The sequence below is a fragment of the Rhea pennata genome, chromosome 14 (genome assembly GCF_028389875.1).
Source record: "Rhea pennata isolate bPtePen1 chromosome 14, bPtePen1.pri, whole genome shotgun sequence".
NCBI lineage: Eukaryota > Metazoa > Chordata > Aves > Rheiformes > Rheidae > Rhea > Rhea pennata.
The window spans coordinates 16431906-16459265 of record NC_084676.1 but is presented as its reverse complement, the minus strand read 5'-3'; the positions used below and the strand labels follow the sequence as shown (position 1 = coordinate 16459265).

Genomic DNA, 27360 nt, shown 5'->3' with positions numbered 1-27360 from the left:
CTCACCGGAGTGAAGCTCTCTGCAAGAGAGCTCGCCCTCCACGTGGGGATGGGACCCGGGGAGCTGGCGCCATCGTCTCTGAAGGTCTCCTTTGCAGTACCCAACTGGTGAACGAAGGGCAGGGTCTCTGGGTGGCAAGGAAAGCCAGTGATCGAGTCGCCTGCCTCGTGCTTGAGTCTCCAAGAGGCTCCATCGCTCTGAGCCACGCGGCCCTTCTAGTGGCATCGGGCTTAGGAGAAGCAAAACACTTGCATCTAAGGACAGGCTTGGGGTGCAGTCACCACCACGAATGAAATGCGTACAGAGGAAGATGACAGCATTGCTTCTCTTTCCCCGGCCGGGTCTTGTGCCGTTATTAATGCAGTGCCCCTCCAGTGCCCCCCATAAACATGAAGGCACAGCAGCTCTGTGGTGACCAGCCACCATGGAGCAGCCTTCACACAGCTGAGAACAGTCAGGACCAGCTGGAGAACATCACTAATCCTTGCACCACTTCACAAGGCCTCACATGACTCTTCTGTTGCAAGAAATGACAGCAATATAGATGTTTGAAGGATATCCATCTCCCTCACAACTCTGGGCTGGCCCACTGCTTTCATTTGATCATGCCTGGAGCTCTTAGCCTGATCAAAACATTTTATCATCGTTATCACGGACAGCAGACAAGATTTATGCCTCTTAGTCTACAGCAAATGTTTATCGGCACATTCTACAAGAGCTTATTTTAGTGACGCATACCAGATGCTATTTTGCGTATTGTTATTAAACACGGAGTTCGAATCCCATGGTACAAAACAGCAAACAGTACACGCTACCCTTATCTGCCAACTCTCAGGTCCAGAGCACATTTCCTAAGCACAGATACGGGTGGCAGGAGATTTGCAGTTGTCATGGTAGAACATTAAGGTCTACCCGCGAACAAGCTCCTCGTCCTTCATGCCTAACAGAGACAAGGGAACCTGCTGGGCTACTGCCACCCTGGGCCTTCCTGAGCAGGTCCGACAACGTGAACATAGCTTGTAAATAAGTAATCCTCAACAGGATGACCCCTCATAAAAAAAAAAAAAAAAATCGCCCATAAATGGGAAGTTGCAGCCACTGTGTGGGTGCACACCAACGTATTCATATGCAAAAACTGCACACATGCCCATTGGTGGCTGCATCCACTCAGGTAAGGAAGCATCGGCCAAGCTCTGGAGACCGGGTTTGACTTACGCTCTGCTGCTCTTATGAACTCAGGTCTTACAGAGGACTACTACCAGCAAAAGCAATGGCAGCTTTCAGTAAAAACAGGGTTTACTGTGTTGTTGTCTAAAGGCAAACATTTTGATCTCTTTCCTCCCAGGAGGTTGTGAGGCTAAATTCATTAAGTATTGTGAGATCAATGGATATTATAAGGAAGAATAAAAACGAACATTCATGAAATCTATTGTAAAATGTTTTGCCTCTATAAGCATACATATAAATGAACAAGTTTATATAAAATAAACAAGTGATTAATCAAGCCTAGGTTTCACACACCTCTAACGCAAAATTAATTAAAAGAGAATGGTGAAAAGGAAAATGAGAGCTTTCCCATGTTTTCATCACTTGCTCTCACAAATATTTTGTAGAAGTATGCTATGAGAATTGGAAATTGTTGCTTTATCGACAAATATCAGCCTTATTATCATTTTGCTAAATTTAGCAACATTCAGTACATTTGCTAATGTTTAACTCCAGCTGTAAGCTGTTTACAACAATCACTTAGAAGAGTCTTATTGTATTGTTTTAATACAGTACCCAAAGCTAAACTCACCAACTGAGAACGAACTGAAAAGAATTTTCTTTTTAAATTAATGATAAAGCAGACTGCTGATATTTAAATAAGCACAAATAATTAAGTTGATCACCTTTAATTCAAGCATATCTGAACAGAAGTGGCAATTCCTCAGTAACTTGCCTTATGTCTCAAAGCCAAATGAGGAATCCATCTCCATTCAGAAAAAACCAAAATTTTGTCTGAAGTATGTATTTGAATCCCACTGAAGTCAGTTAAGTACCTGCTTAAAGTTAAGCATGCAATTAAAGCTTCCCTAAAGCCTATCTGGATCTCAAACTACTTAAGAACAGTGGGGACAAATACAGAAACTGAGGCTCCTAACATAATAATATCGTTATTTTCCTATAGCCTATGTCTAGCAACAACTGCAGTTTTTTTAAAGTGTCTCTAAGACCGAGATGACAACGCAGGAAACCATCGCAGAGCCAGACTCAACTGCAGCATTTCACTCCAGCTACTCTCTGCTCCCCAGCCCAGCAGGAGCATCTCCGTGCAGCCAGCACGGTGCATCTTGCTGATGCTTCCCCAGCAGTTTTGCTTATATACACGATGACTTTTGTTACTGGTAAGACAAAACATCACTGAAGTAACTACATGGCAGATGATGCCATGAAAAAGTAATTATGAGAAAGTATTTAATGTGTGCTGAACTGTTTGGAAAGCAATTTTTAGCATCTGGGAAAAGGAGAAGTTTAATTAAAAGGAAAAATCCTTTGAAACTTCAATACACTTTTCCAAACTGTTCAAAAGTTTGAAAAGCCCACTGCAAAAGTAGCCCACGCAGCTTCACTGTGGTCCCGAGATGCACAAACATCACCATGCATCTTTCATTACATGAGCACTCCCCACACACAAAAGCACAGCAAAATTACTCTTCTCTGAGAAATACTCAACCAGTATTCCAACAAAAACAACCCACACTGTTCAATTACACCTATTTCATATATATTTTTTTTCTAGGTAAAGGAATAACAACTGTTCCACAAGTGTGGGATACGTTAACTTTTTACCAGCAAGCGCTCCAGGGCCCAGCTAAGGCCACTGGGGTGGGTAGGGCACACATCCACTACCCTTTGGGGTAGTAAAAACATACATCAGCTCTGGAAAAAGAAGGCTGTTCCTTATATTTCACACCAACCACATGTAGCAACAGTGTTCATTAGTATGCATCTAATCATCCAGATGATTTACTGCAGTTACACAAGTAGAACTTTTTAGATTTATGCAAAATTTCCATATTAAAATTACTGCAAGGGTGATGTTTGCCTGTGCTAGCAAAGAACTGCTTTATCAGCTACATCTGCGGTTAGGAAGGGTGACATCCACTGGCCTAACAACGCCCTCGAGAGACTTCGGGTTTTGTGAGTGCATAACCTTGTTTCTTACTCAAAAGTTGAATCACAGCTGAATTCCCAATCTTTCTCTTCCTACGAATCTGTAAAATGAAATTCAGAGGAAAAACAACACAGGAGAAAGACAGATGTATTTATCATGCACAGATGATGTAGGAAGGAGACAAAAAATATTGTCATCAATGCCTTACTAACTGCAAAATAAGGGAACAGTAATTAATCAGCTGGAGTACACACTGAGAGAAAATATTGATTGAGTTTGGAGAAACTTCAGTTTTCTGAGAGAACAGTTCCTCTGCAAAGGTAACCAGCAAAGTTTCTGTAAATTAGACTGGCAACCAGCCAGAGTGCAGCCAATCTGGGTGTCGTTTCAGGCAATCCAGAAAAATACTCAACAAATACACCTTGGTTTCCAAAAAGTAATTTAAATACATTAGTAAATCAATGTCATTGACAGTTTGATGGGCTATGATGGAAGAGTCTTCCTCTGAAAGACCATCTTTAAAAATTGCAAATCTCTCAACCGACTTGTTACAGCTTTAGCATGTATTTTACTTCTTCCATCTTCCCAACAACTTCTAAGGTTTGTTTATTTATTTATTTATTTATTTTCAGCTTTAGTTTCTCCCCGACTGAATTGGCCACCACCCCTCAGGACTCACTACTGTCCCATCGGTGGGAGGAGAAGGAAGCTTTAAGTCACAGAGGCAGGAGGTGCCAGGGACAGGACTACGGAGCAATCTGGCTTCAGTGAAGGCTGGGAAGCTGTTCGGAAAGGAGAGCTCGTTGCCTTTAGGGGGTAGAAGCAGCTTATCGCTGCTGCCTCTTTGCCTGCCTGCTGGGCGTCCGTGGCTGCAGGGGTGGAAGCCACCCTCCCCTGACAGGAAGAAAACAGTGGTAGACTTCAAAAAAAAAAGAAGGAAAGAAAGAAAAGGACTATCTGTTGGCCCAGGAAGTGCATCACAGGGTCACCCGAGCAGGCCCCATCTTCAGGCGCCGACGCTGAAGGCCTGGCCGCAGGCAGAGGCCGTGCTGCGGCGGGACGGGGGCCCGACTCTCCGAGAGGGGCCGTGAGCCCGCGCTGCCGTCACCACGGGCCTGGGCCACTCCGACGGATTTCACTAGCAGTTAAAGGAAGAGGAGTCTGCAGGTTTTAAGCATATTTGGAGAGTTACCTCCGAAATAAACTGCTCTTTGCTAAGGTAATCTTTCATCTGCACAGTAAATAAAGCGGTCAGCTAATGCTGAGGTTCTGCTTCTCATCAGTCAAGGAATACGATAACTCTTAGACTGGTGTATTTAGACAGCGCTTTTGAGAGAGAACGCAAACATTAAGGAAATTTTGCTACGATCGTTTCCTGGCAATTGGATCACGAGAGCAGCCGTGATAATTTAGCTGGGCAGGTGTGATATAAAGTTTGCGAGCCTGATACTCAGATTGCCCTGAGAAACAAGAATTAAGCTTTCTTTCATTTCTCAGACCTTATCGTAACTATTGATTAAATACCTACCATCTCTTTACTTAACATCTAAAGAACACTAGAGCAAAATAGCAGCTTCAAGAGAAGAAATGCTCCGTTAGCTTGCCTATTCAATTCTGCTTCTACTGCGCAGAAAAGTTCTACTGTTGCCAAACGATGTCTTATCTACGCAAGAAGGAATTCAACTGGAAATACTAAAATATTTTCAGCATGCTGTTTATTTTTATCTAGAAGAAGATAAATTATCATATGTGAGTAGTAAAAACATAGTCACTAGAAAAAATAGGGCTTTTACCCACCATACCTGCAATACATCAACCAGTACATGAAAATACTTATCTTTCCAAAACAACTAGCTTATTTTTAGTGAGTTCACACAGACTTCTGCAGTATTACTCCACTGTGGGTTATTACTTGTCTCAAATATGATACTTGAATTTCTCCAGGTACATTAATAAGTAGTACTGTTTGAGAGAGGCAAAGCAGGTAGAAATATTGTATAAATGCGTACCTGGAGCCTGTGATTCTCACATAGACCAGATAACCCTACATATATCAAAACACAACGATTCAAAACAAGCCTGTCCTTTTCCCAATATTCTGATAGAGTCTTGCTGAAACTCAAAAGCATCGTCTGAAATCGGAGCACAGCTCTGCCACCCGGCGCAGCCCCCCTCTCCCAGCGCGTCCCACTTCCGAAACCCAGCATGTCCGCAGAGCCTTCCCACGCGGAGGCACAGACCTTCCCCCCGCTGGCGTTCACAAGGCTCGGTTGGGTTGGTTTTTACAGAGGGAATAAAATCCCAATTTCCCTTACTGTAAATTAAGAGAAAGATAACTGTATGCAAAATGCGAGGAAACCACTGCTCTGAAGTTCACCTCCTAGCACCAGTTAGCCCTTTAAGTTTACTTCTGCGGTTGGGAAAACGCCTCGCTTTTCTCGCTCACATTCATGCATCCTTGCAACGGGATGATGGATCTTCCCATTAGCTCCAACTGCTTTTTGAGGCAGGTCCAGCCGCTTTGCTGCCTCCCTCACCCCCTCTCCCGGGCCCCTGCCCCGTCCAAGGGCCGTGCGACCACAGCCCAGCTCCTTCTGGCAAGGGGGAGCCCCAAGGCCTGCAATAGTCCTGACTGACCCACCCGGCTCCAAGTTCAGGACGCTTCTCCTTCCCTCCCGTCCCACTGGCGAGAGCGCAGCTCGGCCTGTTGTGGAGACGGCCAGAGATAGGAGCGTTCAGGAGGAATTCCTATTTGTCTATCCAAACCCAAGCATTCAAAAATCGTGACTCACAATTCTCTCCCAAATCACAGGATTAAATTAAGATATCATGGGATTTTCAAAGATGCTCTCTTTAGAATTATAGAATACTACATACTTCATCTTATTCATTGCTTTCTAGTTGCTGAATATGTAAATATTTTCAAGCTTTTTTTCTCAATTGTTACAAGAGCCAGAAACTCACATAGGGAGAAAAAAAAAGTTATCACATATTCATATGACTCTCGGAGGCTAGACCTTTAAAAATAAACCAAATATTACAATTCATCACATGTAAATTTATGGGACTTGGCAACAATGCAAATGTCTCCGGGGATGATGGAAAAGGAGAGTGTTCTTGGTTAACCATTCTTTCTCTCTTTTTTTATTGTTTTTTTTAATAGATACAGCATGCTGGAAGTGCCCTGCTAAATATTTCTTAAGTAAGCCCCTTGATTAATTTAGGGTGTTATGGAAACATGCAGCACAGTGTGCTTATCACTGCTCAGTCACTAAATATTTTGACGTTTGTTAACCAAAACTAGATGCGTTCTGGAAAAGACAAACTGGAAAACAAAATTACGATTTTTGAAAACATGTCCTTTCCAAGCCTGTTGCCTAAAGCAAATCAGGAGCAAGGAAGCCAGGTTTAACCAAAAATACATGAGAACTGATCAGTTTTGCGGTGGCTGTTCTTTTTTAAGGTAAAGATAATCTAATGGTAAAAACTGTACGTTACACCGCTATTTTTACAAAACACAAACTTAGCTGTGATTGACTTCACAAGTCAAAAGAGGATGGATAGGAAGGATGATTATCCCTCTTAGCATTTTTCCTTGATTTTAAAATTTGAAAGACGAAAAATTGCAAGTATTGCTATCTAAAGTGGACACTTGCTGTTCAAAACGAGGTCAGCGCTACGTCTCAGCCTGGCCCACGCGAAGACAGCTTCCCGTTTGCAAACCCGGCTATTAAGGACGCTTTTTAACTCCACAGTGCTGCCTGATGCTGATTACTGTTTTGTGCTTTTGCACCAGAGCCTAAAAGCTGCAGCGATTCCCCGAGCCCGTGGCACAGCAAGGCCTCGACGTGGCAGCAGCAGATGCTGGCTGGTATCACGTGCAGCGCCGGAGCGCGGTTTTGCCGTCGGTCGGTCCCCGCTCGGTGGCAGCCGGGGCCGCGCGATGCGGTGCGGTGCGGTGCGGTGCAGGCTTTGCGTTTCGCGGAGGTGCTTGCAGACGCCGCTGTCAGAGCCCTCCTCCAGCAGGCACCGCGTGCCAATAATTGGAGCCGATCTAAAATTTATGTTTTCCTGTGTACCAGACTCCTACTCCTGAGGAGTATTTACCAACCAAAAACAAAAACACTGCCATAAGGTGTGAATAAAATTAAGTCTCTTTTGTTTAAAAGGAAACATAGTGACTGGCTGATGTTTTCCAACACTGCAATAATTTTATAGAGATCTACTAGGAGAGCACCTTCCATCATATCATTCTGGGAACGAGTAGTTGGTCTCATGCCCCATAGACACCTGACTCCTTCCAGCACCGCCCCAGGATGTATTTGAAACCAGCTAAAAACGTCCCACATTACACTGCACCACTCACATAACCTGTGGGTCATAACCAATGGCCCAAGAAAAGTCAGATGAATGCTATGGCTTGCTTCCTTTCCTTCCCACTCCAACTTGATCATTGCAAAATCTGGGTTATTAACCTGGCCATAATTTCACTGCCTAACTGCTATGACTGTGTTCTTCCAACTGGTTTCTGCGGATTACTATCTGCAGGGGAAATAGTGGAGTTTTTACAATAGGTTCCATAACATTATCTTCTGAAAAACGATGGTGACATATTAAAGGGATGGGAATCACTGGGAAGATTTCTATAGAGGACAACTTGACATGCTGTATTATACGCAGTAACATACCCTACTGCTGTGAGATAATGCTCAGGTGTTCATCTGCTTTCAAACTATTAGTGGCAAACCACTCTGCAGCTTAGTACACACATGGGGGATCAAAGTGCAACTGGTTTTGGTTTCTTCTAAAACTACCCAGTTAATCTCAGTGTTAATGTCAGCTGTCAGAACATGCACTTATCAAGTCTGCATCCCTTATTTGTTCAGCTAAAAAGGTCCCATATCAGAGTGGTTAGCAGAGAAAGGCTGTTTATGTTTAGCTCCTGTTGTTCCATCACTGTGTAGCATGTATTAGGTTAAATTCTGCACTTGGAAACACACAACTAAGTCAAGAGGAGGTTTGTGTCCACATCTGAACAGTTATTTCCCTGTTGGGATGAAACCCATGCCATCAAAGACATGGACAATGAAAAGCCCACGTACCACATCAGCCTCAGCGCTCTGGCTGCAGCCTTCCAGCACAGCCTCCGCAAAGCCAGCACCAGTATCTGCCCCCAGCACACACAGGTACCTTGGCACTGCTGCCCAATCCACAGTCCTCTTCCTCCACTCTGACATGGGGGCCCAAGTTTGGACACACCACCTTATGCTGAGTCTCTCAGGAGCCAAGGAAACACAGTTCTTATCTGTGCATTTAAGGCAGGGACAGTTTTGGCATCCTGGAAAGTGTTTTGGCTGCTGCAATGCTTATTTATCCCAGCTAAAATGTTCAACTCCTCCTCTACCTCTCCATATACAGAAGGAGAACAGATTTCCATTCCCAAGGACAAAGAAGCCAGAGGTAGCAGATCGCATTGGCTACATGCCTTTAGCTACACTTTATACATCAGCCAGCATTTACATCCTCAACTTACCTTTATACTGGATATCTGTGCTCTCCATAGGAAACTGCTTCTTGGCAGCTGCTCTGCGATAGACCACATGTGTCCTGCCTCCTCCCTCCTCCTGCTCCTGGGCCCCTTTCTCCAGAGGTTCAATGAAGAATTCGTCCTTGTCTGTGCGAATCATGCCAGCCTGGAGCGACAGGGCAGAGATTGAACATTTCAAGTTACTGCACATACAGCAGACATCATGAGTAAACAGTTACAATATGCTTAAGCACACTTTATTGCTCTCTGGAGAGCAACTAGGATTCAGAGAAGGAACTAGGTGAATTCTTTATTAGAGCAAAACAAAGCATCATTTCCCCAACTTGACAAGGAAGGACAAAGGTACAGCCCTGAACCAGAGGGACGCCTCCCAGAGCCAAGCAAGCAGGTAGAGGTCGAACACTCTGTCCAGGAAATACAATCTCAATTAGAAACCAACTACAGTGAAATAGTTAATATGGCCATAGCTATTTGCCAGCCACAGACCACTCTGCTGTTTACTATCTCTGCTACATAAAGGATCGGTTCAGCACCATAAGCTGGTCCTGATGTGCAGCTGCACAGTCCAAAAATGTAGAGTCAGCCTTTCTGTTCAGAGGCAAGATGGAAAAGTACCGTCTTACACGCAGGCAAACAGACTGTGATTCTCTTCCCTTTGACACAAAAGGCTGCCCTGACAAAATATTCTTTCAACATGTAGACAGAACTAGTTTAAAAAGGGTGTCAGCAGTGCATTCCTAAAGGATAAAAATTGAAGAACTTGGACTGGAACAAACATCCTGGTAAGAAAAACCTGCGAAATTTGCACTTCTACAGAGCACCTCCACGGAATGTCATCCCAGTGCTTCTCACTATGCTCAGCACAGCTTAATATTGCAGGAAAATCATCATAAAGCAGGAAAATTTTTAACAAGTCTTTTAACCCTTCTCATGCAGGTGAAAAATAGGGTGCTCGGATCTCCTGCGTTCATCTCTCCTGGTGGTCCTGCCTTCTCAGAGAAGGCTGCAATAGCTAGTAGTTGGCTTGCAGAAATGGTTGGTTTGAATCAAATTTTCTGAGTATGTTTGCACATCTGTGTTTGAGAACTTAAGCTGATGAAGTCTTATCTTGTAAACAGAAAGTCTTAATATTAACACAGAAGAAATTGTTTAAAGTATAAAGGAGAGAAGCCCCAAATAAAACTTTCAGAAGTTCATCACTCTCTAGTCTGATGACACCAGATCCTTTGGCCTTCACAGTGGGGCCAGGGAGAACATCTCCACGCTGGGCCACGTGCTTTTTCTTGGTATCTGAGCTTCTGGGGTCCCAAATTTGCTGCTGGGTGAAGCCCCACCTTGAGCTTCCAAGAGAATCAGTTTAGCTACTTTGAAGCAAGTATGCTCACTTGAAACAAATATGATCTACACTCTCTTATGATATCCCAGTATTAAAGTTCTCATACAAGGCATATTTTTATTCTACAAGCAGCAAACTGCATTTCTACTGCTATAAATACAGTATGTTCTTTGGTTCCCTCCTTGGAAAAATGTCAGGTTCATTTGTCATGTCTTAACTTACATTAGGCAAGATTTCCCATCCCAGATTTCATATATATAATATATACAAAAACAGATTGAAGGGGATGGATTAAAAGAAACAAAATTATATTGAAGCATTTTAAACTGCCTGTGCAGAGAAGAAACCGTATGTGAAATTTCATCCTGATTCTTCTTATCTAATTTAGATTCTACATCAGACACAAAGGTGAGACAGGCTCAGCAGCTCTAGGAAGCTAAGACAACCAAGAAAATAAGTGCTGAAACCAGAAAGATAACAACTGATCTTCTACTGTAAAAAAGAACACATAAAAAAATTCAAAATTAATGTTACTCTCCTTTTATTACACATTTTAGTTGCACACACACACACACACATCTTGTCCAGATATTAGATACTACATCCAGAAATTATTTAAAAAATGAGAAATGCACAACTAAAGTTTGAGAAATTGCAAGTATTTGCATGCTCAAATGCAGCAATAAGATGCACATGCCGTACACAAGCCCAGGAGGAATGCAGAGAAGCCTGACTGCCATACAAAACTGTGATTTTGCTTTTTGCAAGTTATGTGATTGCACACATTACTCATACGTATTTCTGGATTTCTTAAACGTGCCGGTAACTGAGTGATGAACACTGCTTCTTAATTGCTCACGCACACTTAACAGGCGGCCCATCGCTCAGGATCCTGGGGGAGATGGTGCTGCAGTATCGTACACAGCGGGGTGCAGCGACGGGCAGTGAGAGGAATTTAAAGCTTCTAAGAAAATTAACAGATGGACAAGTTTTACAAGCAGCAGTTGAATGATCAGACAGAAGAATAATTTTTGTAAGTGAACTTTAGCTTCCAGCATGGTGGTCTTTTGGAAAAGAAAAAGTGTTCAGACTGAAGATTTGCCTTGAGAAAAAGATGATCCCCAGACCAACCACAGGCTAACCAGAGGAGACACCTGAACGCTGCCTCCCAGGACACAAAACCAGTGGTCAAGAGACAGGAAAAGCCCGTTCCTGCGTTATGCTATTCAGCAACTTTTTCATTACGATAAAACATAGATCCTGAATACTGCCAAATAACGGGCCATCCATCAGGTCCTCAGGCTCTATATAGCCCCAAGAGAGAATCCTCCCTAATCCTGTTGAAGTGTAAAAAGGAAGAAAATTAATCTTCAAACATGGCTGAATATTTCTTTTTTTCATTTTAATCTTAGCCTGTGACATAAGGAGACATAACTATGTCTCCTTATACTGGAATTTCTCTTTTCCTTTAGTTCCCAGAAACATATTATTTTTTTTCTCAGAAATATTAGGAAAGAATTAATGTGTCCTTGAATTGTAAAAGAATGATACATTTTTATATATTCTATACCCTGTATAGTCTTTTAATTAGCGAACATATTCTCACATCCTGAACCAAACCATATTTTCTCATTTTATTTCAGTTTAAGACTTTGAGGAGAAAAATACATTTAGACTGCATGGCAGAGTTCCTACAGAAATCCACAGTTCAAGCCATCTGCCTAATAATATACCATGGTTATAAAAGATTCATTAAAAAACTACATGGGGCTCCTGACTGTCTCCACCACACACTTCCTCGCTGCTTCAAGGAAGACATTTAACCTCTTTGCTTCCACTTCTCCCCCTGTGACTGGGCATAACAAGTCTCTAGGAAAATCATAAGGGCAGATTTGTTATTTATTTTTTGCCAAATGCTTTGGCCTTGAAAAGCCCAGTATGTTTTGCCAAGTGTTTCTTTTCTTTTCTTTTCTTTTCTTTTTTTTGGAGATATTGCCCTAAATACCCCAAAACCCCACCATGAAAAGGAGATGGCTTTTAACAATCAACTCAACACACAGCTGAGTAGACAGCCTGAAGGTCCAAGAGGTGACCAGAGAGCAGCACGGCTCTGCCCAGGCCCATCACGGGACTGGTCCCATTCGCATCCTCCAGCTCTTTGACGCCTGTGCCAGGTGGTCCTGCCAAGACCATGACTGTCGGACGACCTCCAAGTCTACAATGACAACAGAGAGCACTAAAGTTGCTACAATTTCCTGGAGAATACCTCCAGATGACTAAAACAGAAAACTCATATTGTTTGAGCCAATTTATGCTTTCTTTTCTACCAAAGTTGGACTAGAAAGACTTCAAAAATTCTTGGGACACCCTCTGGATATCACTCCAGGGGATAGGAAAGCAGAATTAAGCCTTTCAATTATCTTTCCCCAAGTTTTGGGCAGAGCAGCAGTAGCTGCTTTCATGAACTAAGAGCTCAAAACTGCTAGCAGCAGCAGTGCTGTACTCCATGCCGGGACTGCTGTGTATACAAGAGCTATGGACAAGCAGTGCCTGTCCTGCACCACCCTCCTGCAGCCGCACATGTGCTGTGCAACTCAGGACTGAACACGGGACTGAGCATCTGTCGTGGAAAGCACTTTGAATCCTGGAAAAAACGCTGAGCTAACTATTACCTCTTCCCTCCTCTTCTGGGACCTCTAAGTTGAAACTTCAGGGAATATGAGAATATTGCTAAATACCGATGGCAGCAGTGACTGTGTCGTGTGACTAATAAAAAATACAAATTAATTGAAAATGTATTTGCCTTTGGAATTCACAAACTGTGGCAAAAAGCTTATAATCTCCTACTATTTCCCCAGACAGGACATCCCCAGGCCTTCCTTCCAAGGGTTTTTGGATCCCAACTGCAAATTACTCAAGTCAAGCACTGCTTAGCACTCATTAATATGCATTAAAGAGTAGAGCAAAAGATGACACTTAATCAAAAGGAAACTGCAGTTCAGAGAATCAAAACCTCTGCTAAGGTTAGGAAGTCAGTTATTTAGAAGTGAAAGTCACATACGAAAAATTTTGCAAGAATGACAGAGAGCGACAGTCCTGTCTAATGAACAATTATTTTGATAAGCCACAAATGAGTCCATTCAAATACACAGGAGTTAGGTTTGGGGGAGAGGAATGGTGGTATAGGGCTGCCATACATCTCTGGAGACCTACCAGGCTTCCAGGGACCCCAAGATCTGCAAAAACCCATAACTGCACAGGCCATGCGGACCATTCCTCCCCATACTCTTCTCTGCTCCCCATCCATCCCCAACGCACCCTCTCTGCTCTCCCTTGCCCTGCATCCAGGCCAGCCACCTTCACAGTGGGGAGACCTAGATGTACATGAACACTGAACACCTAAATTGCAGCCAGCATAGTACAACAAATCACATCTTTCTCCCTTATTTTTATGTTACAAAACCAGTAAGATGTCTGCAGTCTTGGAAACTCATCTTGGATTTTCCAAAGTCAATGGATTTTTGGCTAATTTAATTTCAATTTGGTAGAAAAATTACAGTTTCAAAACTTTGAATATGCTGCGTCTTTGCCTAAGGAATGATGAGGAGAGAAAATGGAGCAAGACTGGAGCTGGAGCAGTGAATATGCTGCAACTTAAAAGAGACAAGTGCACTTAAAAATCATCTCTTTCCCAAGATTATGCCTCTATAACAGAGTTAACAAATGCCTGAAATGTGAGAAACTCATAAATGAATGCTTTCCCCCTATTTCAAAGGCAAAACAAGTGATTAAGTGCTTCTCTGCCACTGACCTCCAATGTAACTGCACCAAAAAAGAGTGAATGCTCTGGAAGTCACGAGTGCATCATTCACAGGAGGGAGAGGGGGTTCACACCTTCTCAAAACTGTGTTTTGTCATGGTGGCAAAGCTGGTTTTTTCAGCTGAAAGACAGCAGAGAAAAGCCAGTGCATGTTATAAAGGTGCCCAAGGGCTGGCAGAGGGATCACAGGAGTTTCGGGAGCTGCAGGTGGGAGAGGAGAGCTCATCAGTGGGGGCTCTGCAAGGCGCAATCCCGTATTGCTGCTGTTCAGCACTCCACAGGTCCCCATCTTCTGCAGCATGCACAGAGAAAGCAGGCTGTAATCCTAAATAAACTGTAATTTATGATTTGGGGAATTCCTTGGATGCTACGATGAGGCTTAAAGCAGACAGGGTAAGAACCGAGCTCCTCCTGGTGCTGTCCCTTTCTACCACTCTGGCTTTACAAGACAAGGCCACTCCAACATCACACATCACCGTCCCCAGCTTTGGCCTTTCTGCCCAAGGTAAGACATGAGTTGTATCCACCACAATGGAGACCTCCTCTCCAGCCCACAGGACCAGCCCAACAATTTGCCACCACACTGAAGGGCTCAGCTGAAATTCAGGTCTGCTCCTCTAGTCTCCTCAACATCCCAACCCCTGGCACACTTCTGAAGGCATTCTTTAAAAGTTCCATTTGACAGAAAATGTCCTTCACGTATTTAGAATCTACAGAAATCTCCAGGTTTTACGCTGGAGCTCCTATGGCTAATTAAATGTCCCGCTGCCTCTGCCCTCAGTGAGTGACTTAATTGTCTCCTCATTCCCATTCCCGTCACAGCTCCCCGTTCCAGGCTGTAATGAAGTAACCCGGCTAGCTGCCGCTGCGGCGGCGGGACTCCAGAGCTTCAGCCCAGCCTCTAACTGCAAGTTTAATTAATGTTCATTTGCTTCCTCATTAGTACAGCTTTACAAAGTTTCCTATTGCCATATAAAGGCAGATTTACTTCCCAATCTCTGAGTACATGATACAAAAAGGAAGCTAAAATTAAATGAGAACAAACCTGATATTAATATAAAAAAGTTCCAAGTGTCTGCTTAGTTAATTAAATTGGTAACCTACAAAAACAGAGTGTTTCAGAAACTCTTAGAAACAGGATTTCTGTAAATAGAAAGACTTCTAGTTTTTAGAATACTTGATTCTGAAAAACGTAACCATCTGCATAATGTACCTGTGCATGAACAAACTGTAAATACAGTCCTGAATTTCAGGTAATTTTACAGATTTGAAAAATAATGACTAATAGAAAATATACCATCTTTCCTCCCGAGAGCAAGGGCGCATTCAGGCTATCCGATATTTAGCCTCAGAGCCCAAGTTAGGAGCCTGCAGTCCTTACCCTGTCAAGGAAACCTCCAGAGAGGAATCTGCAATATAGGATCCTCCCGAAGAATACTCTGTAGCTAATTTGAAACAGAAAATACTTTATTCACATGACAGCAGATTGGACAAGGTCTTACTTTATATTTGCATAAACGTGCCTGTGCCCTAAATAAACATGATTGCTGTATCTTTGACTAAAACTGACACCAAAATAGCACTTTCAGCAGAGAATTTTCAAACAGCTTACAGATCTTATCTTTATTTATGATTCCTCTCTAGGTCTTAGAGCCACAGGAACATGGCTTTTCCCAGACAGCAACAGATGGGTCCTCCCATCACTGAAGTGAAGTACGGAAATATTATTAGTTCATTTACATTAGAATGGAACTGGTGTCTAAAAGGATCCAATAACTGGACCAAGATCACCCCAGAAATCTGTGGTATAACTAAGAACATAACACAGATCTTCTAAAACTCATCTCTGCCCACATAGGATTTCTTAAACACACTGCAGAACTGAAAATGTTATTTTCAACCAGAAAATACACAGATTCAGGAACAGACCAGCTTGCCATTGTGTTTCCATTTAGCTTCATTCACAGAGATAACAAAGCAAAAAAAAAAAGCTTCTTATTTCATATTTGCATTTGCTTCTTTGAGAACATGCCTTGAACTATTGAAGTATAGCAGAGTAAGATTAGTTTCGTACTGCAAATCCATTTTTCCTTAAAGCAAATGAAGATACTAAAGGAATTGCATCAAGTATTTGGAACATGTTGCCACTTATTGTGCTCTGTGCTGCTACTGCCCTAAAGCTACACTGATTTTTTTTTCTTCCTTTCAGTCCCAGGCTGGATGGGGAAAGGGAGAAGGAGACAGTCTTCAACTTAACCTTCCTTTTTTTTTTTTTCCTCCTCCTTGTCAGCCAGAAAAGAATATTTCTCAGCTTTAAGATCATTTTGCACTTTATTTACACATTTTCTTAAATAATTAAGGGGTAAAATAATTATATATGCAAATAGAAATTAGCTAGCTAGCTAGACTGATCAACAGATAGACAGGCAGAGCCTGGTGGGTAACATTATGCAGGCTGTATGCTTTTTCGTTCCCCTGTTTTTCATGTGCAGGAGGAGGATAAGGTCACATTTTTACTGCACTCTGAGATCTACTAATGAAAAACAGCATACAAGAGCTATTTGTACCAGGAGCGCTTTCGTTACAGTCTACTTTCCTGCATTACTCGTGGCACAAAGAGAAAGAATATCCACCCATCCATGCACCTATCCAAGTCCTCCTTGTCTATATACTTCCTCTGTTACCAAAAATAAAGGTTGGTCCATGGAACCCAGCCTAGTCACTGCACAACTGCAGGTATGATTAATAGTAGTAGGGAGGCAACTTCCCAGCTGATATAACTCAAAGTTAACAGAACTGCATTTGTTTATAGCAGATGAAAATCTGGACCCAGATCTTGCTTTTATATAGTGTAACTCATGCTAGAAACTCAGAAAGGATGGTTTTTTTGTGGTTTTTGAAGAGACACAACGTTGAGACAGACTATGTCTCATTCTCATTGAGCCGTCAAGAAAACAGATGATTAAAAAGACTTCAAAAAGCTACAGCAGCAGATTTTGAGACAGAACCCAAGTGTCTTGGCCACAGGGCCTTGCTTTCACCTCTTGAAAACACTAACAAAGTTGCTTTTGCATTCCTGGCTTTACAAGAAAATTACCAGAATTTTACCAGTGCCACTCAGCACCCAGCTACGTAGGAGGCGGCAGCAGCACAGGCAGACCGAGGATGTCTCCGTGTGAGCACAGTCCTCCGCACGGCTCCTGCCTCTGTCTCCCACCACCTGCTCCTCTGACCCTGGGAGCTGCTCACCCTTGACTTTTGATAGATTCTGAGAGATAAATTTTGTTTTCAAAAGGTTTAGGTAACACGCGTAAAAACATGGCTTCCTGCAAAATGATTACCTGTTGCACACACAGAAATAGAGTCTGCAAAACTGTCAGGGGGCTTCAGAGAAGGCAGAGTCCAAGTTGAGCGGGAGCATTTTGGAAGGTCTCTCGGTTTCAGGTCCATAAGCATGTGTAATTTCAAATGAGAAAGGGATAAGTTATTTAATAACTGCTAAGAATGAAAATGATAAATGCAGCAGAACCTGCAGACTCAGGGGACTGCAGACTTGATTGGTGCTGTTGCAAGCAGGCAGAGTAATCACAGTTCCCTGCAACCCAGTGTCTCAAATTTGATCTTTCAGGGGGGAAAAGCATAAATATCAAGTCCATGAATTTGCTAAAAGCAAGATCCAGAAGGATTAACTTTATTCTAACACAAGGAACCATTTGGAATGAAGCATTTCTGAGGTCACTTTGGCAAAATGCATAGCTGAGTTCTAGCCCCAGCAGTAAAAATAAACTGACATTCTGCAAAAAAACAAAACCAGTTCGACTGGAAAGCTCTTCTACTCTAATTCTCATAAAATGGGATGGTTGCTACACAAGTTTCTCTTCAAATATATATTTGCTTAAGGCACAAATCACCACACACAGAAGTCAACGGGTGTCACATTCATAAATCTCAAGGCCAGGCTTCATAAATGGATTCATAAATATTAAAGCAGTTTAGCCTGACCTTCTGTATAAGACAGGCCAAAGACTTTCACAAAATCATCACTGCAGCTGCCCCAAAACAGTCGTCTTCCTGAATTTAGCAGGAGCTGGATCAGGTCTTTTAGTGGGTAGGAAACAGGTCTTTGCTATGGTAAACAAAACAAAAGAATCCAGATCACAACTCATGTTACAGACAGTATTTGGAGAAAAGGATTTATCATATTAAAATCAAGTTTAATATATTAAACTCATCTGGGTTGAAACTTAACTTTTAAAATAATTAAAATTTAATGTTTAGAAATACAGAAATCCCAGATCTTCCCTTTAAAGGACGTCACCACACCAACATGTCATATACCAGATGAGTATCTGACCTGCAGAGTACAAATGCCAGGGCAGCATGAGCCAGCTGAGGCCTAGGCTGCTCAGGTCTCATCTTCCTCTTCCTTTTCTTCCTCCACCATCTCAGCTTCTCTCACAGCAGCCTCTGTGCCCATGCAACCATCCAGAATGCAGGCTCAGGAAAATCATGCAAAAATCACTGTCCTATGAGGACATGCGCCTTGGAAGAACAGGGTCTCCCTGGCCCTGCATTTTCTGACATCAGCTCCTCCAGTAAGAGCAAGACCTTCAGTAAGTGTAAAATCTCACCTGGGAGAGAGCATTTTCCACCCATTCTGTGTTGTTCTAAGCAAGAGCCCAAAATCCTTATCAGGCCTAGAGGCCAGTGGTGACCTTAGAGGTTACTCATGGCTTAGAAGTCAAATTGAGCCCCTCTCTCCTAAATACCGCTTTTACTTACACTGGACCCCGATAAGGGCAAAGGAAGCAAAAGCACCAAAAGAGTTTGCTCCACTTAGGACTTGTTTTCCTTTTCATATTCCAGAGAGGCTTGTTTTAACTTTCTTACTAAAACTGGAGGAATGAACCTGGAAAGGAGCTATCCAAATGAGACCATGAAAACCTAATGAGAGATGAGCCTTCTATTTTATACTGAGCTCAGTTGTAGGCTCCCAATACAAGATGTCAACAAAGTGCAAGATTCAGTACAGAAACTAAAATAATTAATCCCTGGAGGAAGAGACTTATTAAGGAGGATTAAATCAAAGAATTTAATTATGTGCACTACTTGTCTACATGACAAAGAGGAAGGAAGGCATATGATTACTCTCAAAGATTTGAAAGCATAGAGAAAATAAAAATTGTTGATAGATAGAGAAAAATTGGGGTTTATTAGGAAACAAAAAAGACACTCTGATAAGAATTTTAGCCTGAAATGTTATGGCCAGTCTTATGCAGCTCAAAAAAATTCCCTCAAAAGGCCTGTCTTTCCTGTCCTTAAAAATCTGTAACTTAATATCCCTTATTATTTCTATTGTAATAGTATTTAAATATTAAAGAACAAGGTTTAGGTGTTGTAGGATAATAAATGCATTTTAGCAGACTGCTAACGAGAAAGAATAAAGAACATCAAGCTGGGCTCAAGGAACTAAGCAGTAGTTGGGGGTCTATGTCCTTGGAAAAGCAAATTCACAGACACAAGCTGGGCCTCCTCCAAGAGACCCTTGCTTGAGCGAAGGAAGCCTGTCCCAGGGCTCTGCTTTGCCCAAGGTGAGCCAGTTATAGGAAGTTCAGGGGCAGCGGGAGTTTGGCCATAACTACAGGGAGGCCAGAGGCTCTCCACCCCTAATTTCAGAGGGCAATCACAAAATGAGAAGCCAGACCACCGAGAGAAAACCTCCCTGCTATAAGTGAAATAAAATGCAGGTAGAAGTCAAGTTAGACAGCAGGGAGCCCCAGTTTCCTGCGCTCTCATGAGCAATGGCCATTCCTGAATATGCATCTGCATGGTGACCTGTCTGGCAGATACAAATGTGGTGAATCCCAGTGCCTGTCTACAGAGTCTCTCAGGAAGTGTTACTGAGCAGTTAATGATCGCTGTGGGCATTTGCACAGAGGTCCTGGAAGAGAGGGGTAGGATCTCGGTTTGAAAGGTATAATGAGGGCTTTCATAGTACCACTGTCCTATATGGTCCAGTCCCATGAAAAGACAAGTCAGAAAAGCAATGCATGGCTGAGAAAAGAGATATGAACTCAGGGTATATCAGAACAGCAGCTAGGATTCACTAGGAATTGGAAAAATGTCCAGAATGGATGAAGTCTATACAGGGAAAACCAGCTTCTCCCATGTCATCATTATACTGCACATTGAAAAGTTTTGTTTTGTTTTGTTTTTTGAATGCAAGGAGGGTGCAGAAGAGCAGGTTTTGATGTGTACTGACAGAAGGACATATCAGACACTTAGTGAAAGGAAGACAGCCTGGAGGACACTAACAGCAGGATAGAAAGCACATGGGAAGCCAAAGTGCCAGTGGAGGGCCTTGTAGAAGACAATCTAGAATTAACTCAGATTAACCATTTAATCATGTCAACGGAAAAAACAGAATCCTTCTGAATTTAATTTCTAGCTGAAAATAGGAAAACAACAGTACGGGATTATACTACCAACTATTTGACCAGGACAACAACAACAACAGAGACGCACTGAGGGAGAACAGTAGGGCTTCAAGGGCAGCAAATGCACAGTAGTGGGAGATGGCTACCTGAACAGAGACTGGGCAAATGTCATATTAGGGGTGTGCTGCTGAGAACGGATTTTTAGATACCATTCATGATTGCTTCATAAAGCTCTGGTTACAGATCTGGAAAAGGGGATGCAGCCCTTGACTCAAGCGAGCAATGCAGTTGAAGAACACTGTTGCTGTTGAAGAAAATACAGCAGCAATGACCATAATGTGCTGTTGTTCAATATCCTGCCAAGAGCAACAAAATGTATAAAATTTCTACAATAGTGCTCATTTCCAAAGAGGACAACTACCTAAGAATAAAGAAACTTGTTAAAGAAGAATTAAAGAGGAACCTAAAGGGAAAATCATTGCAGGTAGCATTTAAATACAGTGTACTGAAGGCCCAGAGCAAATGTATACCATCCATCAAAAGAGTTCAGAAAGAGCAAATGAAAGTCAGCATTGCTAAACAGTAAGGCAATGGAGGGCTTGGCGAACATAAAAGTAGCCTTTAAAAAATAAAACAAACAAACAAAAAAAACCATTCCAAGCTGAGAAAATGGAAAGGGTCATGAACTGGTTGAATGTGAAAATGCAGTCAAAAAAAAAAAAAAAAAAAAAAAAAAAAAAAAGAGCCTGAGGAATAACTTGCAAAAGGCATCTAACTAATTATAAAACAAAACTAATTATAAAACCTTTCTGAAATATCTCAGGAGCAGAAAACTCATCAGGGAATCTGCAAGGACAACAGATTATCAAGGTAAAAATGTAGACTCAGAGACAGTACCATAACAACCAAATTAAACGAGGTTCCTAGATTCAGACTGTGTCATAGTGCACTAAACTGCTTCAGAACCAGATGACTAAGCACAAATGCGAAGCCAGCTTTTAGGATAGGCTCCAAAAGAAATCTTGGGTACAAGATTATGGTGGTGCTGCTTTATGCAACATGCACTCCAGCTGTGCTGTCCCTTCCCATAGGACATGTCTAGCGAACACACAAGGCTACTAATGCTAAAACACCAAAGACGCTCACTACCAGCTGCTTTTGCAAACAAGATACAGGCTTACACAGACCTCTTGCCCAGTCCAGAAGAGCCACTCGTGTGATCTTGCCTTTCCCTCAATACAACAACTTAAAAAAAAAAATGCCATCTGTGCTTTTCCTGATATTTTTTTCCTCTATTCCCTCCAAGGCTGCAGCTTCTAATAAAACAGTGCCACAGCTTCTTTATTGAAGAACAAGGATGCTTCCTCTGCCTGATCTTTAGGCTATAGGTCCAGTAACCACCAACTTTTCGAACTCCAGCGTAGCACAAAGGAATTTAAAATATTCACATACACACACAAAAGTCTGAAGGATGAAACTACAGCTAGCAAGTAAATGTTCAGAGTTGAACATAACATATGTTGACTCAACTAGAGGCCATAAAGGATTAACACCTTGAAAACAACAGGGCATAGAAAATAAATGCAAAGAAAGAAGCATAAATCAGCCAGTAAATCTTTCAGTACTACCAGAAATCAAATGACACACTATACATCAGTGAACTAGCATATTCACACCAGCAGAGCTGGGTTTGGGCTACAGAAGCCGTACATTCAGCTAAGTTCACAAACAGCTTGTGTTTATTAGGGAAGTTCTTTGAGAGGTAGTTTCCAAACCTCACACGGCTTCCATAAAGTGATGTGGCTCTGTTATTTAAAGTTGTCTGTAAAACTCATAAGATTGCATTATAATTATTATCTTTAGACTACCAGACAAACAGGGAAAAAAAAAAAAACAAAAAACAAAAAAAAAAAACACTTGACGCTCCTGAGCCAATAACAATGCTAACGAACTGCTCCAAGTCAGTTGTCCAAATATAGTTACAAAAGAATTACAAGCCAGGAATCTGGAACAGAGGAAATGCTATGGTAAGAATGCCAGTTAGCTTCTCATATAAATGGAAAAATGTTAGTTTTCAAAAGAAATTATCAGATAATCTGTACCAGCTTTACCACTCAAACCAAAGTCAGCTATTGCAATTATCCCTCTAAGTCCTGCCTAGAGGACGAACAAATACCCAGCACAGGAAAGGACATCTCTGCTCTGTTTCTTGAGGGCATCCAGAATGCTGCTGAGAAAACCCCTGCGCAACACGTTCTGTCTAGTGCCTGACAGTGAAAAATCTCTAACGTGGACAACTGAGGCTCCAAACAGCTCATTTGCATCACAGTCCAGATAGATGAACGCATCAGAGGCAAGAAGTGGCTATATGACCAGAGGCCCACTGAGGTTCATGGATGGCAACCTCCACATTTTTGAAAAACTGCACAGGTGGTCAAAGATTAATGAAATCCTAACTTTTCCGCTTTAAATTCATGGCTAAGTAATTTAAGTTAGAGACAAGACTATCTGGAGCCTAAGAGACAAGATTCAAGATGATCAGGAGATGAACACCCAGGAAACCATCAAATGAAAACACTCACAAATGCAAATTAAAACACTTTGGTGTGGGCATTTAACCAGCCCACAGAGTCCTACACTAATGACTACCCACTCAGGTGAGGGACACACAACTAATCAGTGAAGATTTCCTCACTGTACAGTCAAGGTCATTACAAAAAGAGATGGAATGCTTAAAAATGAAATATAAAAAAGACAAAAGACAAATGGAATTAAGATTCTGTTACACAAGTCAGTGGCATAGCTGCATTGCAAACACTAGATTCAGGATGTCTGCAAATGCAACCAAACCAAAACGTGCCCAGAGAAGCTGAAGGAGAATGATCAGGACCTCAAAAACAGCCTCATTTGAGCACGGACTGAATGCATTAAATGTTTATTTTAATGTGAATGAGAAAGACAAGAAAACAATTAATGGTGTAGTAAGGAAAACCCGAAAGTCCTCTCTCTTGCCACAAGATAGGGTAAGAGAATATTAATTAAATTAAAGCATGATTTCCCCCTCCTTCCCTCTGCCTAAAATGAAACACAAAATAACTCCACTTTTGCCATTCTTCAGCTGATATCTAATAGCAAATTAAAAGACCTTTAATACAAACAATCTGGAGCCTCAGAAACTCCAAGGCAGCCCAGAAAGAACAGAAGTCCCAGACCAAAGGGCTTTCTCAGATGAAAATACCCAGATGATCCTAAGCAGAAAATCTCTCTTAGTTTATTTATTTAGCTAGTGTTATTACTTCTTATCTACTAGTTGAGTTTATATGGATAGGCTCTTTGTTTTTATAAGGCTATGTTGCAGCTGACACCGGTTTCGTAGTACTTATGCCTATTGTGACAGTTTTGTAACCTGTGGTAGCTGCGTCAGGCAATATGGCCAAAGCAGGGCTATTCTTCTGTGATGCTCAAGTTTCATACCTCTTCTTCTACAGGTTTGAAAATCTTGTTAGGTACCTTATGCATATGGTAACTGTGAACCTTATGGAGCCCCACAGCACAGCGTTGGATGAGGGCAATGCCCCCATCCCTCACTGAAGAGAGGGCATCTCGTTTCCTCAGAGATCCCTGGACAGGCTGGAGAGTTGGGCAGAGAGGAACCTCATGAGGTTCAATAAGGGCAAGTGTAGAGTCCTGCACCCTAGGCACCAGTACAGGCTGGGGACTGACCTGCTGGAGAGCAGCTCCTAGGAGAGACCTGGAAGTGCTGGTGGAAGACAAGTTGACTATAAGCCAGCAACGTGCCCTTGTGGCAAGGAAGGCCAGTGCTATCCTAGGGTGCGTTAGGAAGAGTGTTGCCAGCAGGTTGAGGGAGGTGATCCTGCCCCTCTACTCAGCCCTGGTGAGGTCTCATCTCGAGTACTGTGCCCAGTTCTGGGCTCCCCAGTACAAAGAGAGGCATGGAGCTACTGGAGAGAGTCCAGTGTAGGGCTATGAATACGATCAGAGGACTGGAGCATCTGCCCTGTGAGGAACAGATGCGAGAGCTGGGCTTCTTCAGCCTGGGGAAGAGAAGCCTGAGGGGGGGATCTTATCAATGTGTACAAGTACCTGAAAGGAGGGTGTCAAGGGGAAAGGGACAAACTCTTTTCAGTTGTCCCGTGCGACAGGACAAGAGGCAATGGGCAGAAATTGAAGCACAGGAAGTTCCGCCTGAACGTGAGGGGGAATTTCTTCACTGTGAGAGTGATGCAGCACTGGAACAGGCTGCCCAGAGAGGTGGTGGAGTCTCCTTCTCTGGAGATCTTCAAGGCCTGCCTGGATGCAACCCTGTCTAACACGCTCTAGGTGACCCTGCTGAGCAGGGAGGTTGGACTAGATGATCTCCAGAGGTCCCTTCCAACCTTACCCATTCTGTGATTCTGTGAAAATCCAAGCAAGGTGCCCAAGGACGCCCAGGAACTCCAGGGCATAGACAGAAAACTGACCCAAGATCTCCTGCAAAGCAAGGCCAGAGCACAGACCATGAAAGGTTCTTCCTCTCCGGCCAGCCAAGTTTCACACTCCAGCAGCTTTCTGCACTGGAGTTGCATCCAGCCACACCAGGGCTCTCCATTTACAAAACTGTTGCCTTCAGGGCTAGGTCATTACGCTGCCCTGCCCCTTTGCCGCACTGCCGCAAAGAGCTGGCCTGTTAACCATCCTCTCTTCTAACGCGCCACTGCCTTGGAGTCGCTTCTGCTAGCCCCACGCAGCCACCAGCCCAGCTTTTTAATTGCACTGCAATGATGAATTTAACACAACTGGGATTTCATGGGATTCATCTGAACTCTGGGGAAACAAGTAATTCCATAAAGCTGTAAAGATTTTTAAAAGTTTTCCAGATTTTATCGTTTTTCACACTGTCTGCAATTCTCCTTCCCAGCTTTTGAAAAATGATGCACAGCTGTACATTGGATTACAGTTGTGCCTCTTGGCTGTAGGTGGAGGCAGCCCAAAACCAGGCTGGGAAAATCAGCGTTACCCCGGAGCCTCTCGGCATTTCTCATCAGATACAAGGGACTGATCCATCTTACCAGCACAGCAGGGAGGAGTGTTCTAGGCTCCTGCTTTAGTGAAGCATTTCTGAACTATTAAATGACAATTTTTATCAGCTCTCCTGAGTAGACCCCAACGGAAAAAAAATGAAGAAACACACCAATGGAGGAGGGAAGATAAGGAGGGAAGTCTATATAGGCAAGGATGGGTGCTGGAATTTGCTCCCTGGTGGTGCAAAAGGTGGTTTTCCTTCTTATTTTTTCTACTTCAACATTGTTTTGCTATTTTTGGTCCATTCTGCCATTATCCAAGGCTCCTATCAATTCGCAGCAGCAGCTTTCACATCCATCTTTTCCAGATTTTGAACTTACTTTGTGCCATTTCCAAAGAGCTCATCGGTTTTCATGTGGTTGCAGAACAGATGGCACAACACTGAGATTTGCTTTAGTAAATGGACAAACACAATCGCTTTGTTCTTTTTCCCCTCGCATCTGCGCTCGGTGGAAAAGTTGCCTCCCCGACCCAGAACGCAGAGGGACGGCGAAACACAGATGCAACGGTCTCATCAGTCCCTAGCGCTGCACGGGGTCACGCTAGGGCTCGGGCTGCTCCGGCAGGCCCAAAGCCAGCAGAGTCCCAAACGTGCACGCCCACCTTCCCCCCAGATCTACAAGAATGACCAGCATTAAAGCGCAAGGCAGGGAGAACGAGGAACATTAAAAGAATAACAAGACGCCAGCTTTCCTAGAAGAGCCTGCGGGTAAGTGCTGTAATTTTTAGCCATATTTCAACCTTTTAAGCAGCCTTCAATCAGTTGGAATTATAATATGTAGAAGGAACCTGTTCCATCTTGGAAAGCCAGAGGCCACTTTGGCTCACAACTGCAGAGCCAGCTTCTTGCACAGAGCATATAGCAGGGAGAATTAACCCCTAGCCTGCCAAGCGCTCCAGGACAGTGGTAGACTCGCTCAGTGAAGTATTCTTTGCAAGGCCTGGCTGAGAGTTTTGGCTTTGTGAGTTTGGGTGAAACAACTGCGTTCGAGACCTTCTCTCAGTCTCTTCTCTGACAGTCCAACTGTGGCAAGGTAAAGTCACATCATATTTATACAGAAGACCTCATTTGCTCTTTCAGAGAGTTGTCATGTGCCCCATGAAGCACCAACGCATAGGGCCCACAACAGCATCTCCAACAGTGTTCCTCCACCAGGGCCCAGAGCAACTGTGGATCAAAGCACCTCACAAGACAGAACATGAGGACAAGTTCACATTCACAAATGATTGTATCTGCACCCAAATGTGTATTTGAGAGGGGGTCTGGACTATGAAGAATGTTTCAGGTCATCCCTGTTTGCTCTTCCTAAAAAGGCTTGAAATTGAACGGCCTTTCTCCTAGCCCTTGTACGTGCTGCCTGCCTTCTGTCACCCTGGGCTGTCAACCCTTCCTCTTTGCCCACAAAAATCACCGCCCATTTCAATGGGATCAAAGGGAAGACCTCAGCCCACTTTGAATCATAAAAATTTCCAGATACGCACTTTTGTTTCCAAGTGTGCTAAAGCCCATTTAGAAATATGGAAAAGTTCCCTAAGAAAGAAATGCCACTTTTCAACCCGTGAGGATAACCTCAAGGGGGGACAAGGGGGAGCCAGAGGAAGTTTTTTGCATGGTCCAACTTGTTCATCCACTCACTAACTTCTACATTTACAAGCGCGTTGTGCCTGTAAAACTGGCCACTATACAGAGAGGACTTTGACCGCTGCTCTCAGAGAAATTTCTTTTTGCAACTATATCCTACCGTGAACAAGTAGAAGGAGAAGAGGGCAGAGTAGTGATGGTCAAAATTTTGCAGTAGGAACTTTTTTTCAAGAATTCTCTTATAAAGTGTTTCCTCTAGAGTTTTGTATTTTTTGGAGGAAAAGAAAAAGTAATTTTAGTTCTGTCTCTCAGGAATTGAAAAACTTTCTTTTTATCTTTTTGAAATTAGATTCCCTCCCCCAAGTCCCTTCTTACATTCCTCGAGAGTGAACAAAATT

The 27360-nt window shown here is 42.9% G+C and overlaps 1 protein-coding gene across 1 annotated transcript in view; it reads right to left on the bottom strand.

The window, feature by feature from the left end:
* ADAMTS2 (ADAM metallopeptidase with thrombospondin type 1 motif 2) overlaps positions 1-27360 on the bottom strand; it is a 186621-nt gene that overhangs the window by 106866 nt on the left and 52395 nt on the right. The window contains exon 3 of the mRNA XM_062587339.1: positions 8691-8850. Coding sequence (XP_062443323.1) covers positions 8691-8850 — 160 coding nt within the window. The remainder of the gene's footprint in view (positions 1-8690; positions 8851-27360) is intronic.